This window comes from Mustela nivalis, assembly GCF_964662115.1.
Source record: "Mustela nivalis genome assembly, chromosome: 18".
Lineage (NCBI taxonomy): Eukaryota > Metazoa > Chordata > Mammalia > Carnivora > Mustelidae > Mustela > Mustela nivalis.
Window position 1 is genome coordinate 16,690,455 of NC_139037.1, and position 16,782 is coordinate 16,707,236.

Consider the following 16,782-nt stretch of genomic DNA (forward strand, 5'->3'; position numbering starts at 1 on the left):
ACAACTGGTAATAGTAAGTGTGTCTAGGGGCACCTGGATGGCTCAGTCGTTGGGCATCTGCCTTTGGCTCGGGTCATGATCCCAGGGTCCTGCGATCGAGCCCCACATCGGGCTTCCTGATCCGTGGGAAGCCTGCTTCTCCCTCTCCTGCTCTCTTGCTTGCATTCCCTCTCTCGCAGTGTCTCCTTGTCAAATAAATAAATAAAATCTTAAAAAAAAATAGTAAGTGTGTCTAACTCTGGAATGCACTGTTAGGAAGCCCAACTGTCTCCATCAATAAGCTATATCCCCAATTTTGCACTTAGGAGCAGGAGAGATGACATTTTGAGTTTTTAGCTCACTTACTCGGTTAAATTTTAATTCACTCAGAAGTTGGGCAGCAAAGAGGAGTGCTATTTGTTTTTTGTTTTGTTTATTTAAGATTTTATATGTTTATTTGACAGAGAGAGAGAGATCACAAGTAGGCAGAGAGGCAGGCAGAGAGAGAGAGAGGAAGAAGCAGGCTCCCCGCTGAGAGAGAGCCCGATGTGGGGCTCAATCCCAGGACCCTGAGGCCATGATCCAAGCTGAAGGCAGAAGTTTAACCCAATGAACCACCCAGGTGCCCGAGGAGTGCTATCTGTTGGGTCTCCTTGAACCTCAACTACTGTTCCCCTTCAGTAACTTGGTAAAGCAGTCAGGATTGCGCCCAGTACCATTTAGTAACATGAAGCACTCCCACTGTTTAGAGCAGCTCCTGATGCTGGGACTTGCCCAGCTGTAAAACATGTACCCCCCGTGTTTCCCCTTCTATCAACTTCTCTTTCCTTCCTACTTGGTCCTTTCTGTGTGCTTCCCTTTTCTACTTCCTGCTTGATACGCTGGGGCACTGCTTAGGTAATAGTACTAACACCTGTCAATCCAGGCCCCCCCCACCTTATCTTAGAGCCCTGGAAACAGAAGCATGGAGAGAAATACCAAGACTCACACCCTGTCGTAAAGAGCACAGTGCCCTGCTCCCACAACATGAAGCCACCGGGGGAGCTCATCATTTCATGTCACTGCTCGGATGACAGCAGCTTTTAGACAAATGTTTGTGAACATATGCAGGAGAGAGAACAGAAAAAGGAACAAACAGAAGAACTACGATTAGAGCGTGACACAGGTGACAGAGAAACGAGGCGGGTGGGCATTATGAATCTGGCTGCAGGGGCAAAGGAATTAGCCCACATTCGAGACACAGTGACCTTCAATACATTTAGATCTTAAGAGCTCCTTCTCACTAGGCTCCTATGCTGATGCTGGTGGCCTTCTCATGAGGAACTCGGGGTCTCTGCTATGTTGTACTTACGCATCTTGTCTCTTCAGTTAATGTCTTTTGCTTCCTTAACCTCCACAGCACCTTTACAATCCAGGTACCCAAATCCTTACTATGTCAGCATGAAAAAAACCAGGCCAATACTCCTAACAGGTAATACTAACAATGAACACTGATTGAATTATGCCATGATCCAGTGCTTTACATACTTAATTTCATTTAATCTTTCCAAGAACTTAATGAAGGACAGACGAATAGTTTAAAACTAGTATTAGTAGTAATTACTTTTTGATGAGCACTACTGGAGATTGGGCTAGGTACTTTACACACATTATCCTTAATCCTCACAACCACCCTCCAAGGCAAGTATGATTATACACATTTTATTAAAAAAGAAACAGAAGCAAGAAGAAGAAGAAGAAAGGAAACAGAGACTCAAGAAAGAACCTGCAATCATTGTCACAAAATGCCAAGAAGAAACAGGTAAAATGAACTCTCTAGGCACGCTAAGGACTAGCATCTAATAAATGACGTGCCAACCTTCTAAAAAGATTCATTTATCCACTAGATATGCTTTGGCATTCAACAGGAATTCCAGGTCTTTCCAAAAGCCCTTTTCCAAAGACCTAAGAATTGTCTTTTATAACCACACACACAAATATACACACATTCACAAAGACACACACTCAATATGTGTTTACCTCGCCCTTAGGTTTCGGTGGTTTTCTCTTGGTTGAGCAGAATCCCAGCTGGCACAGACCGGCAGCAATATCTCCAAAATGGCGGCAGAAAATCAAGCTCCCCAGAGATGCGTGACGCGCAACATTTAGAAGAACCTTGCAGCTGGTGTACAGGCGCCGGGTCGCATGAGGAGGAGCCTCGAGACACACCACGTCCTGAACCACGGCCCCAAACCCAGTTCTGCGTCTCAAAGGGACTCCAACTCCAGGCATGAGATAGGGGCAGATACCCAAGGTGACAACAAACTGCAAGGCTGACTGGACAGTCTTCTGCTGAGAGATGCTAAGTGTATCTGGGCTCAGGGCAGGAGCAGCTTCTGGAGTCTTCAGGTTGGGTTTACCTGGAGTGAAATCAGCTGCAAGGTGGATCATGGTTTCCTTCAAGCACAACAGCAACAATAAGGCTTGAGAGGTAAAACTCCAGGTGACATCCACAGAGTTCTGTGGCCATTCTGCGTTATTAGCGATGTCATCCCTTAGGAGTTTCAGTGTCTTCCAGTGAGGATCCGTCAGCAATTTGTCCTCCAAAGCAGACAGGTTAGAATTTAAAGTAACCAACAGGACATCGTGTTTTGTGATCTGTAGTGAACTTGAGTCTGATCCTTTTGAAGGGGGAAAAAAAAGGGATCACATACACGGGAAACAAATTGTACTTCTCGGTGTGTGGATGCCTTACCCACTCCAGCTCACCCTCTGGGGCCTGGCCTAGATGTCCCTGTCCCTGGAAAACTTTCCCCAGTCATACCACCCAAGCCTAGGCAGAATTCAAGACCCCATTTTCTGCCTTCGCAAAGCACTCTGGAATGTGGGCAGAATGGCATATAACACATTATACTTCATTGAGTTTGTTTCTATTCCCTGTGTGTTCTGAGGGCGGAGGCCATATCTAGTCATCTTACTGGGCTTAAATTGTAGCCAGAACTAAAAAATAAAAGGCTGAATGTTTACCACAGAAGATTCATCCAAACTGTTCTAGGTGCCAGCGATAAAGCACTAAACAAAACAAAGTCTCTTCTCTCATGGAACTTACATTCTAGTGCAGCGGATCACAATATATGGGCCTAAGGGTAGGAGGGATTCATTTAATCACCTCCCCCTGAAAAAATATCTATTTTCAATCCCCTCCACCGAAACCTTTCCTAAAATGGTCTTTTCTGCCCTCTACTGGTAAAGGAGCCTAACATGCTCACAGCAGTAGCTGACAGAGCTGACAACTCCCTCCCTGAAACACACTCATCCCTTGGCTTCTGAGACATCTCAAGGGCCGTGTCTCTGCTGCTCGGCCTTTCTCTACCAGGCCTCTACATTGTCCTGGGCTTGTCCTGAGTTCCACACTCTCTTCCTCAAGGATCTTCTCCAGGCCCATGTCTTTAAAAACCAGCTCTGAACTACGAACTACAAAATTCGTACACCCAGCTCATGCTGACTCTCCAAGTACCAAAGTAAGTAAAAAGAAAATCACATCTAGGCATAGTAGAGCCAATTGTTAAAACCAGAGAGAAAGAGAAAATCTTGACAGCAGCCAGAAAAGTATGGAGTACTATATAAGAGGGACAATGCTGTGAATGGCCATGAACTTATGAACACTGATAAAATTGGTAGAAAAACATCTTTAAAATACTGACAGAAAAGGGGCACCTGGATGGCTCAGTCAGTTAAGTGTCTGACTCTTGATTTCAGTTCAGGTCATGAGCTCAGGGTCATGATCTCAGGGTCGTGAAAAGAAGCCTGACCAGGAGCCCGCTTAAGGTTCTTTCTCTGCCAGGGCACCTGGGTGGCTCCGTCCGTTAGACAAAAGTCTCTTTGTTTTCAGCTCAGGTCATGATTTCAGGGTTGTGAGATTGACCCCTGCATCAGGCTCCGTGCTCAGCATGGCGTCTGCTTGTCCCTCTCCCTCTGCCTCTCCCACCACACACACTCTCTCTCTCTCAAATAAATAAAATCTTTAAAAAAATTCTCCTTCTCCCTTTCCCTTTGGCCTTCCTCCGCTGCTCATGACATTCTCTCTAGGAAAAAAATAATAAAATACTAACATAAGAAATAAGATGTCGGGGCGCCTGGGTGGCTCAGTGGGTTAAGCCTCTGCCTTCGGCTCGGGTCATGATCTCAGGGTCCTGGGATCGAGCCCCACATCGGGCTCTCTGCTCAGTGGAGAGCCTGCTTCCTCCTCTCTCTCTGTTTGCCTCTCTGCCTACTTGTGATCTCTCTCTCTGTCAAATAAATAAATAAAATATTTTTTTAAAAAAACAGAACACAAATTGTCTTTAAAAAAAAGAAATAAGATGTCAACTTGGAATTCTAGATATAGTAAAAATAACCTTTAAAAATGAAAGTAAAATAAAGACATGTCAGATCAATGAAAACGAAGAGAACTGTCAGCAGTCCTGCACTACAAACAAATGGTAAAGGAAATTCTTCAAGCGGAAGGAAAATAATACTACATGGGATCTTTGGGAAGTAATAAAGAACATCAGAAACGATAAATAGGTAAATATAAAAGACTAAGTTTTTCTCTTAATTTCTTCAAATATATGTATGTCTAAGGCAAAATCTATGGAAGTGTATTGTATTTATAACTTCTATAAATATAATAAACATGAAAATCATAATAGCATAGGGGCACTTGGGGGACTTAATCAGTTAAGTGTCTACCTTTAGCTCAGGTCATGATCTGGGAGTTCTAGAATCAAGACCTATGTCGGGCTCTCTGCTCAGCAGGGAGTCTGCTTCTTGCTTCTCCCTCTCACCTTCTCTCTCCCTCTGTGCTCTCTCTCAAATAAAGAAATTAAATCTTTAAAAAAAAAATCATAGCATAAAGCCCAAGTTGGGGTATGGGAGCCATAAAATGGCCCTTATAGTTGCAAGGTTCTTAACTGTTCATGGGAAGTAGTAACAATATTAACTCCAAGCAGATCGTGAAAAATTAAGGATATGTACCGTAATTCCAGGACAACTATTAAAAATACAAGGCAAAGAGGAGGGTTATGGTTAGAAAACCATAATAACACACTGACACTGTAAATGAATATAAGAAGTAACACACTTTAAAACTAAAACACCTTCTAAGAAACACATTAGAAAGAATTAAAATGGGATAACTAAAAGAGTACTCAGCAGAGCATTACTTATAATAGCATAAAATGAGAAGTATATATTCACTAACAGGAGACCTGATGAGTAAATAACCGTCTACCTGTACCTAACATACTACATGTAAGTGTAGTATTTATTTTGTTTATTACTTATTGTCTCTTTGCCAACTAGAATAAAAGCTACTTGCAGACAGAAATATTGCTCTGTTTCATTCATTGTTGTATTCTCCTTGCCTGGAACAAGGCCAGTCAGATAAAGTAGTGTTGATCAAAACAGGTAGTAGATGAACAAATGAATAATGGAATATTTGTAGCCATTAAGTTATCTCAAGGGACACCTGGCTGGCTCAGTCCAGACAGCATCTGACTCTTGATACTGGGGTCATGAGTCCAAGCCCCAACTGGGTGCAGAGATTACTGCAAAAAAAATTTCACTGAGTATTATTTAAAGACATGCTCATTCAATATATTCTAAATAAGTATATTCTAAAGTGAACAGAGGGGTGGAATGACTGGATGGCTCAATGGGTTAAGAGTCTGCCTTCAGCTCAGGTCATGATCCCAGGGTGGTGGGATAGAGTAGCTTATAGAGCTCCTCGCTCAGCAGGGAGCCTGCTTCTCCCTCTACCTGCTGCTCCTCCTGCCTGTGTATACTCTCTCTCTCACACACAAATAAATAAAATCATAAATAAACAAATAAATAAATAAAGTGAAAAGAGATGGCACCTGGGTGGCTCAGTCAGTTAAGTGTCTGCCTTTGGTTCAGGTCATGATCCCAGGGTTCTGAGATCAAGCCCCATATCAGGCTCCCCACTCAGCAAGGAGTCTGCTTCTCCCTCTTCCTCTGCCTGCTGCTCCCCTTGCTTGGGCCCTCTATCAAATAAATAAAATCTTAAAAAAAAAATAAAGTGAACAGAGTATGAAATACTATATGAGCAAAAGATATGAACAGTTTATAGAAAAAGAAATGCAAATGACTTCTAAACATAAAAATATGATCAACCTTGTTCATAACAGAAAAGTAAATTAAAACTATACTGAAATAGCACTTCCCATTTATCAACTGGCTAAAATCCAAAAGTTTTATAACACATTATGTGGCAGGGTTTTGGGAAATCACGCACTGTCATACATTTCTGGAAGAAACGAAAATGGTAACATTCCTGAAGAGAGCAATTTGGCAATATCTAACAAAATTATATACGTATTTAACGTTTGGCCCAGCAATCCCACTTTTTAGGAATCTATCCTATAGATAAATACACAGGCAAAAATGCAAAATTACATATACACAGGCTATTCATTGTAGTGCTTCTTGTATTAACAGAAGACCTGAGACAACCCAAATGTCCATTAAAAGAGACGTGACTGGTGCTCGCTTCGGCAGCACATATACTAAAAGAGACGTGACTGAATAAACAATAGTATATCCAGATAACGGCATGCTTATAAAGGAGGAAAATTGCTGTGAACCATGATGTGGCAATCTCTAAGACCTTAAATATTAAAAGTAAGGTATAAGGGGCACCTGGGTGACTCAGTGGGTTGAGCCTCTGCCTTTGGCTCAGGTCATGATCTCAGGGTCCTGGGATCAAGCCCCGCATCAGGCTCTCTGCTCAGCAGGGAGCTTGCTTCCCCCTCTCTCTCTGCCTGCCTCTCTGCCTACTTGTAATCTCTCTCTCTGTCAAATAAATAAATAAAATCTTAAAAAAAAAAAAAAAAGGTACAAGAGAATGTCTATCACATGCCACCTTTTGTCTAAGAAAGGAAACAAATATAAAATACATTATTTGCTTTTATTATCCAAAAGGAGTGAAAGAACAAATTAAAAAGTAAAATGAGTTATCTACAGAGAGAAGAGAACTGTGGGGAGGAGCTAGGGACAAATTCATCCAGTTTTAGAGTTTTTCTTTTGAAACACTATATGTGTTTTTCTTAGTTAAAAAAAAATTAAGTAGGGCGCCTGGGTGGCTCAGAGGGTTAAGCCACTGCCTTCGGCTCGGGTCATGATCTCAGGGTCCTGGGATCGAGTCCCGCATCGGGCTCTCTGCTCAGCGGGGAGCCTGCTTCCTCCTCTCTCTCTCTGCCTGCCTCTCTGCCTACTTGTGATCTCTCTCTGTCAAATAAATAAATAAAATCTTTAAAAAAAATTAAGTAAAAATTGTTTTTCAAAATAATTCCTAAAAATCCATACAAATGGATCTAATAACTCTGTATTTTATGCCCACAGTTGTCAAAGTACAATCTGTAGATCAAATCTGGTACACCACCTTTTCCATAAAGTTTTATTGGAATGTAGTCATGCCAATTTATTTATATATTACCTATGGCTGCTTTCAAGCCACAGCAACAGCATTGAGTAATTGTAACAGCCTATATGGGTCATAAAGCCCAAAATATTTACCGTCTGCTCCTTTACAGAAAATGTATGCAGACTCCTGCTCTATACCAAGTTAGCAGCATAAATGCAGAGAATTATTTCAAGTCACTTGAAATACAGAACTTCAGGGGCACCTGGGTGGTTCAGCTGGTAGAGTGTGCAGACTCTTGATCTCAGGGTTGTTGACTTAAGGCGCCACACTGGGTAGAGAGATTACTTAAAAATAAAATCTTAAAAAGGGGGGGGGGCGCCTGGGTGGCTCAGTGGGTTAAAGCCTCTGCCTTCGGCTCCGGAAATGATCTCAGGGTCCTGGGATCGAGCCCCGCATCGGGCTCTCTGCTCGGCGGGGAGCCTGCTTCCTTCTCTCTCTCTGCCTGCCTCTCTGCCTGCTTGTGATCTCTCTCTGTCAAATAAATAAATAAAATAAAATAAAAAAAAAAAGAACTTTATACATCCTGAGGACAAAAAATAAAAATCCCCTAAAATTAGTAGGATTGTAGAGGCACCTGGGCAGCTCAGAAGTTAGGCATCTGCTTTTGACTCACGTTGTGATCCCAGGGTCCTGGGATGGAGTCCTACATCAGGCTTCCTGCTTAGCAGGGAGTCTGCTTCTCCCTCTGCTGCTTCCCTGCTTGTGTTCTCTCTTACTCTCTCTGTCAAATAAATAAAATCTTTAAAAAAAAAAAATATGGGGCGCCTGGATGGCTCAGTGAGTTAAGCCTCTGCCTTCGGCTCAGGTCACGATCTCAGGTTCCTGGGATAGAGCCTGGCATGGGCCTCTCTGCTCTGTGCAGGGAGCCTGCTTCCCCCTCTCTCTCTGCCTGCCTCTCTGCCTACATGTGATCTGTCAAATAAATAAATAAAATCTTTAAAAAAAAAAAGTAGGTTTGTTGATGATGGTGATGCAGGATTTATTATTTTAAAATATTATATACATGTGTGTGAATGTGTTAAGCAAATACCTATATATGTATGTATATGTATGAAATAAGTAAACTACATTAACTTCATTGGAACCAATATTTTCAGATAAAAGAAATATAAATATAAAAATATAAAATATAGAAGAATGGCTAGGTAGACAAATATGAAATGAAGAAAGACTCTAGTTCAGCACCACCTGAGTGGCTCAGTTGTTAAGTATCTGATCAAGCCCCACGTCAGGCTCCCTGCTCAGTGCGGAGCCTGCTTCTCCCTCTCCCTCTGCCCCTGCTTGTGTTTCCTTTCCCACTGTATCTCTCTCTGTCAAATAAATAAATAAAATATTTTTAAAAACTGAAAGAAAGAATCTAGATCATGGTATATGGGTCACTATAAAATTCTGTCCACTTTTCTATATGCTTGAAAATTTTCATAAAATGTTGGGAAAATTTTAAACTCCATCATATTTCATTTTAATTGGGGTATCAGTAAGAACTGTGGATTTATGTTTTGTTTTTTGAAAATCCATATATTTCCTAGCTTTAGTAATTGAAAAAGTCTGTAAGTAAGGACACCAGGGACAATGAACAGGCCTAGTATCCATACTGTAGTAGACTGTAGTCTCTAATACCACTTCTCCTTAGGGGCTCCTAGGTGGCTCAACAGGTTGAGCATCTGACTCTTGATTTCATCGCAGGGTTGTAGGATCAAGGCCTGCACTGGGTTCTGCACTGAGTGTGGAGACTGCTTGAGAGTCTCTCTGCCCTCCCATCCCCACCCACTCATGCTCTCTCTTTCTCTAATAAATAAATAAATATCACTTCTCCTTAAAGACAGTTGATTTCAAGCATAGGGCAAGAAATGTGTAAGATGAGTCTGGAACATCTTGTCATGCCTGAAAGCGAGAAGGCTATCAAAGACTACCAGGGTCATGTCAAAGAGCCCTGGAGGGGCGCCTGGGTGGCTCAGTGGGTTGAGCCTCTGCCTTCAGGCTCAGGTCATGGTCTCAGGGTCCTGGGATCGAGCCCTGCATTGAGCTCTCTGCTCAGCGGGGAGCCTGCTTCCTCCTTTCTCTCTGCCTCCTTTCTCTCTGCCTGCTTCTCTGCCTACCTGTGATCTCTGTCTGTCAAATAAATAAATAAAATCTTTAAAAAAGAAAAAAAGAGCCCTGGAGTGGCTCCTACACGCCACAAATGCGGCAATATGAGCATCAAGAATAATGACTACAATTTTTGAAACATATCATATACACAAAAAAATCTATTAGCTCATAATAAAACAAAGAAATTACTTCATTGGTTACCTTTGAAGATTAAGACACTGAAAACTGATCAATAAAGGAACACTAGGAACCTGTTATTAAAATATGTACATGGGGCGCCTGGGTGGCTCAGTGGGTTAAGCCACTGCCTTTGGCCCAGTTCATGATCCCAGCGTCCTGGGATCAAGCTCCGCTTCAGGCTCTCTGGTCAGCAGGGAGCCTGCTTCCCTTCCTCTCTCTCTGCCTGCCTCTCTGCCTACTTCTGATCTCTGTCAAATAAATAAATAAAATCTTTAAAAAAATTAAATATGCACATGTATATACATATGTACACACACAGAAAAGATTCTCAAAGGTTATACTTCAAAGTATTAAGTGATGACCTTTGGGTGGGAGGGTTATGGGTAATTTTTCTTTTTTGCTTAACTACATTTAGAAGTTTTTTTCTGAAGTGAATATATATAGTTTCTGTACTTAAAAGAGTTATTTTATTTTAAGGTTATAAAACAGTATGTAGTCTATCTATGTTTATCAGAAAGAAAAATATTTCCCAAAATGCAACCTCCAGATAGTGGAGATTAAGGTCATTTTATTTTTCTTCTTCTAGTTTCCCTATATTTTTAAAAACTTTACTATAAGGAATATCAACTACTTCTATATTAGTAAAAGGAACATAACACTACTCATTAAGAATAATGAGAATCAGAAGTATAAGAATTTTTCAGTACTTCTCTAAAACCATTCAGGGCATGTGTTCTGATTCAGTAGCATGAGTCTCTGGTTCCTTTAGCTACTACCTAAAAAGGGGGGCGCCTGGGTGGCTCAGTGGGTTAAAACCTCTGCCTTCGGCTCAGGTCATGATCCCAGGATCCTGGGATCCAGCCCCACGCCGGGCTCTCTGCTCAGCAGGGAGCCTGCTTCCTAGTCTCTCTCTGCTTGCCTCTCTGCCTACCTGTGATCTCTGTCTGTCAAATAAATAAATAAAATCTTTAAAAAATAATAATAATAAAAAGGAAAGAAGTGTTCTCCTAACTTGTCACCACTAACCATTAAGACCACCAAACAACCTCTAAGTGATTTCCTGCAACTTTGTAAGATCTTTGAACCCAAAATGGGACACAAAGAAAATGATTTAAACAAAAGCTATTAGCTGTTTTTCAAGAGCCCTTTCATAGCATAGTCTTCTCTGCCCTCTACTGGTGATAAATAATTAAAATCTGCTTGAAAATAACAAAGGCATCCCCTAAGGTGGTTTTCAAAATGGGGTATATGGACTCCTCAGGGAGTCTGCAAGTTAAAAATTATTTTCATATTAATACTCGGCCATTATTGTCTTTTTCGGTCTCATTCTCTCATGAGTGTACCTACTGTGAAAAGTTCATTCAGTTCAGATTCCATATCCCAACTAACCTTTAAGAAATTACCTCTTGGGGACGCCTGGGTGGCTCAGTTGGTTAAGCAGCTGCCTTCAGCTCAGGTCATGATCCCAGCATCCTGGGATCGAGTCCCACATCGGGCTCCTTGCCCCGCAGGGAGCCTGCCTCTCCCTCTGACTCTGCCTGCCACTCTGCCTGTGCGCTCGCTCTCTCTCTCTCTGACAAATAAAAAAAAAAATCTTTAAAAAATTAAAAAAATTTAAAAAAAAAAAGAAATTACCTCTTGTTCAGTTTCAGTATACTATGAGAAAATATACACAATTATTGGAAAAGGCCATTGAGTTCTTCCTTTTCCAACTACATATCTATGAGAGTTTAGATTTTCTTCATCTATTTCAATCAAAACAACCCATCGTGACAGACTAAACAGTGAAGCGAATATGAAAATCCAGCTGTCTTCTAATAAGCCAGATGCTAAAGAGATTTGTAAAAATCAAAACAATACCACTCTCCCTGGTAAGTTAGCTCTTGATCACTATACTACACGACAGAGCCTCAAAATGCTTCTATGTACCACCTAAAACCATCTCTATCACACTTCGGGAAATGCCGCTCTTAGGCAACCAACGTTATTTATTCCTCCCAATCACCAATTTAAATGCCTATGCTGTGTGACATTTAAAATCAGACTCCACAGTTTGTGTAGTACTTTTTATTATGTTCAAAGTGCAAAGCAATATGGCATGCAAAATTAAGTGTGGTACAGCTTCATTATTTACAAATTATCAAGATTTCCAGCTCCTTCCTGACAATGTAATTCAAATTTAATGACAGAGTTCACTGAATATATATTTAGTATAGAAAAAATTCATAGTCAGGAAAAATATTGCTGAGACGGTTTCCATTTCTTACAAATAAAACTTCACTAAAATTGACAAACCCCTATGTGGCTCAGTCGGTTAAGCTTCCGACTCCTGATTTTGCCTCAGGTCGTGATCTCAGGGTCATGGAACTGATACCTGTGTTGGGCTCTACACAGAGTGTACCTGAGATTCTCTCCCTTGTTCTCCCTCTGCCCCTCCCCACCCCTGGAAATAATAAATCTTAAAAAAAAAATTGACAACCCCCTTTCAAATTCTGCTTAACACATTTCCTAACAAAAGAGGTAGAGATAACTATTATGTGCCCCATGACTGAGAATAGAAATGGAAGGCAGAGGAAGAGAAAATGCTTGATGTAGAGTATTTCGTGGCTCAAAAGTGAAAGACCACTGGCTTCTTTCTTCCTTTCTGTTTAATTCCCATCGAGACTGAATTCCTCTTCCTCTTACAGACCTCCACAGCTCCACTCCTGCTGACTACTCCCCGATCCGGGTGCTATCTGCAGCATCCTTCACCACTAGCATTATCCCGCCATGTTTAATCTCTCTTGGTCTATATGCATAGTACCATCTCCCCAAACAGACAAGATACTTGGGAGCATAAATTTTTATGTAATTTTGTTTCTCCAGTAGCAGTAAGGTCAGGCTACTATATACAGAAGACTCCCAGTAAGTATTACCTCAAAGGGAGTCAAATTTATTTTGTTTGACAGACAAGTAGGCAGAGAGGCAGGCAGAGAGAGAGAGGAGGACGCAGGCTCCCCGCTGAGCAGAGAGCCCGATGTGGGGCTTGATCCCAGAACCCTGGGATCATGACCCGAGCCGAAGGTAGAGGAGGCTATAACCCACTGAGCCACCCAGGTGCCAGCCCTAAAGGGCATCAAATTTAAAGGCAAATCAAAAAGTTTAATCCAGCTGGATATAATTTTGGCCACTACTTTCATCCTGACTTCTCAATACCCTCAGTCCATCAGAGACATCTGAATACTCATGATGCACAGAAGTGTTTTCAATTCCTTCAGCAGCTGATATGATAAAAAGAAACAGCAGGCAGAGGCAAACAATACATAACAGACTATATGTGCAACATCTTATCATTTACCACAGTAAACTTTTTCAAAAAGGAATGCTTGAATTCCTGTATGTTAAATGAGTACAAGTATGTATGTTATTCCACCACATATTCTTCGAGATTTAAGCAGAGTCGTACAGCGGAAGCACGCTGGGCCCGTATTCTTCAAGATTTAGAGAGGGTCTTTTATAAATGTGCTTTGCAAGCACCTGGGTGGCTCAGTTGGTTAAGCCACTGATTTTGGCTCAGGTCATGATCCTGGAGTCCCAGGACAGAGTTCCACATTGGACTCCTTGTTTGGCAAGGAGTCTGCTTCTTTCTCTGACCCTCCCCCTTCTCATTCTCTCTCTCTCTTTCTCTCTCTCAAATAAATAAATAAAATCTTTAAAAAAAAATAAAATAAAATGTGCTTTGCATGTATGTGCTTTGTGACAGATTACTTCCAGATTTTTTGCTCATTTAACCTCGTTGTCAGTCATTTCTAGATTGAGTTGCTAGACAAGTGACCTCTCAACAAGTTTAGACTTTATTTTGCAGTTTACTTCTTCATTAGTGCAAAGTAGTATAGTTATCATACTATAGTGGAAGGCATCTGAGTTCAAATACTGGCTCTATGAAAAAAACAAAAGTATCCAAAATATATAAAGAACTTATACAACTCAACACCCAAAAAACAAATAACCCAATTTAAAATGGGCAGACTCCATGAACAAACATTTCTCCAAAAAAGACATCTGGGGGTGCCTGGCTGGCTCTGTTGAAGAGCAAGTGTAGAATCACTCCCGATCTTGGGGATGTGAGTTTCAGTCCCATGTTTGGTGTAGAGATTACTAAAAAAATTAAATAAACTTAAAAAAAGCTATCCTGATGACTGACACATGAAAAGATATTCAACATCACTCATCATCAGAGAAATGCAAATCAAAACTACAATGAGATACCACTTCATACCTGTCACAACAGCTAAAATAAAAAAACGTAAGAAAGTATTGGCGTGGGGCGCCTGGGTGGCTCAGTGGGCTAAGCCGCTGCCTTCGGCTCAGGTCGTGATCTCAGGGTCCTGGGATCGAGTCCCGCATCGGGCTCTCTGCTCAGTGGGGAGCCTGCTTCCCTCTCTCTCTGCCTGCCTCTCCGACTACTTGTGATTTCTCTCTGTCAAATAAATAAATAAAATCTTTAAAAAAAAAAAAAGTATTGGCGAGGATGCAGAGAGAAAGCAACCCTCTTGCACTGTTGGTGGGAATGCAAACTGGTACAGCCAATGTAGAACTAAACAGTATGAAGGTTCCTCAAAATATTAAAAATTTTAAAAAGTAAATTTTTTTAAAAAATTAAAAATAGAACTACCCTACAATCCAGTAATCACACTACTGGGTATTTACCCAGAGAATACTCAAACACTAATTCAAAAGGATATATGAACCCCTATGCTTACTGCAGCATTATTTACAATAGCCCAATTATGGGAGCAGCCCAAATGTTATCCATCAATAGATGAATGGGTAAAGATGTGGGGGATGTGTGTGTTTCACTAAGCCATGATAAAGAATGAAATCTTGCCATGCTCAACAATATGGATGGAGCTAGAGAGTATAAATAATGCTAAGCAAAATAAGTCAGAGAAAGACAAATACCATATGATTTCAATCCTATGTGGAATTTAAGAAAGAAACTAGCAAAACAAGCAAAGAGAGACAGACAAACCAAGAAACAGACTCTTAGCTATAGAGGAAAAGTGATGGTTACCAGAGGGGAGGTAGATGGAAGGATGGGTGATACAGGTGATGGGGATTAAGGAGTATAGTTGGGGTGATGATTCACAGGTGTTGTATAGAACAGCTGAATCACTACACTGTACACCTGAAACTAATGTAACACTGTATATTAACTATACTGGTACTTAAAATAAATAAAAAAAAATTAAAAACCATCCTAGCTATAGCCATTTGACTAAGTGGATAGAGCATGCCACTTTTGATCTTGGGGTCTTGAGTTCCAGTCCCACACTGGGCACAAAGCCTACTTGAAAAATAAAAATAAAAAATATCCTGGCTCAGGCACCTGAGTGGCTCAGTCAGTTGGGCATCTGCCTTCAGCAGATCCCAGGGTCCTGGAATCAAGCCCCCAGTCCGACTCCCTGCTCAGCAGGGAATATACTTCTCCCTCTGTGTACGCTCTCTCAAATAAATAAAATCTTAAAAAAAAAAAAAATCCTGACTCTGCCACTTACTAGACTGACACTATACCAACCTGGAATGTACCTGAGCCTTGGTTCTACATCTGTAAAAGAAAATACAAGTAATACCTATCTCATGGGACTGTCATGAGGATTAAATAATATACATGTAAACAGCATACTATTGGGTCTGACACTTAATAGGCTCTCAGTTACTATTATAAATGACCTCTTTTCACTTCTCCCAGGTATGGTACAATGTTTGTGGGAATTTGTGCATTGGGGGGGGGGGGGGCGGTTATCCCAAAATCTGAGACTTTTAACAGTCACCTCATGGCCCTTCATGTACCTTACCCTGCTCACCCTAGAAACCCCTTCCTGCACAAACCCAGTTCCATCTCTTGTGTCCTTTCTCAAAGCTTCGGAGAACAGCAGAGGCTCCACACCGAATAATCTGCCTTTGATCTGAGAATGGAATTCAGCAGACCTCAATTCTGGATCTGTGTTCTGCCCCTAATTTGACCACATGATCTGATACTTAGTATCTTCAGTGAGTCTTAAGTGTCCTCAGGTGTAAAAAGACAGTGCCAGGTTGAACCACTGCTAAGGTCCCTTCAGATTCTAACCCTGGAGGTCTTGTCAACTCACCACGAAAGATAGAAGTGACTCTAAGTCCCTCCTACAGACTATATCCCTAAATACTCTCCCCAAACCCAGCTCAAACACCACTGCTTCCTTTTTTGTACGCCTCGGCATTCTGTATAAATCTGCATCCACATTAAACCCTGCGTATTCAAGAGGATGAACCTCCCATTCCGCGTCACAAGAGTCTAACCTTTTCTAAACTCTTGCCGCAGTCCCTACCTCAGAGGCTGACAGTAAGGACTGAATGGAACCATGTACCCAGGGCGCTTAATAGTGAGTGCCTGGCACAAGATAAGCGCTCAAGAGACGTCGGTTACCATCAGTATTCTGCGGATCCCATCCCCTTTTTGATCTTGGGCTTCCTCAAGTAAAATGAGGCTGGCCGGACAATGCCCGAAGTTCCCGGGAGCGGGGCCGGGCGGCCTCAGAGCTGGGGGTTCCAGGGAGGGCCCGAGGGGCGCACACTATGGAAGTCAGGGCAGCCCGGGAAGACTGGCGGCCCTGAGAGTGCAGCCCCGCGCCGAGATCCGTCCTCTCACCTCCCGGGCTCAGCAGCAGCTTCAGCGCTTCCAGAATGCTCTCCAGACCGCAGGTACCCAGAGCCTCGCCGCCCGGTGTCTGTCCGGGGGCCGCCATGACTGGAGTGGAACGCGCCACTGGCGACCTGCTCAAGCGCCTGAGCGGACCGCAATGGCCGCCATATTGAATGTGGCGGAGGCGCGAGGGGCGGGGGCCCGATGCAAGGGGTGGGGCCTTAGGGCGGGGCCGATGCTGTAGGATGGGCCTTTTACAAAGTGTTTCTCAGGCCCCTTTTTACTCCCCTGGGGGGAAAAAAACAGCTAACGCCAACCTGCCTACACGCACAATTTCAGAAATTCAATATGATTAAACACCAAATGAAGAACGGAGAGGACAGTAATTGATCATGAAATAATACCTATC

General features: G+C 42.1%; 1 protein-coding gene across 1 annotated transcript in view; it reads right to left on the reverse strand.

Moving 5' to 3' along the window:
* The window catches only part of TANGO6 (transport and golgi organization 6 homolog), a 165,393-nt gene extending 148,846 nt beyond the window's left edge, over positions 1–16,547 (reverse strand). The window contains exons 1-2 of the mRNA XM_082712545.1: positions 16,380–16,547; positions 1,999–2,639 (exon numbers count right to left, since the gene is read on the reverse strand). Of these exons, the coding sequence (XP_082568671.1) occupies positions 1,999–2,639; positions 16,380–16,476 (738 nt within the window). The 5' untranslated portion in view covers positions 16,477–16,547. The remainder of the gene's footprint in view (positions 1–1,998; positions 2,640–16,379) is intronic.
* Positions 16,548–16,782: the final 235 nt, after the last annotated feature.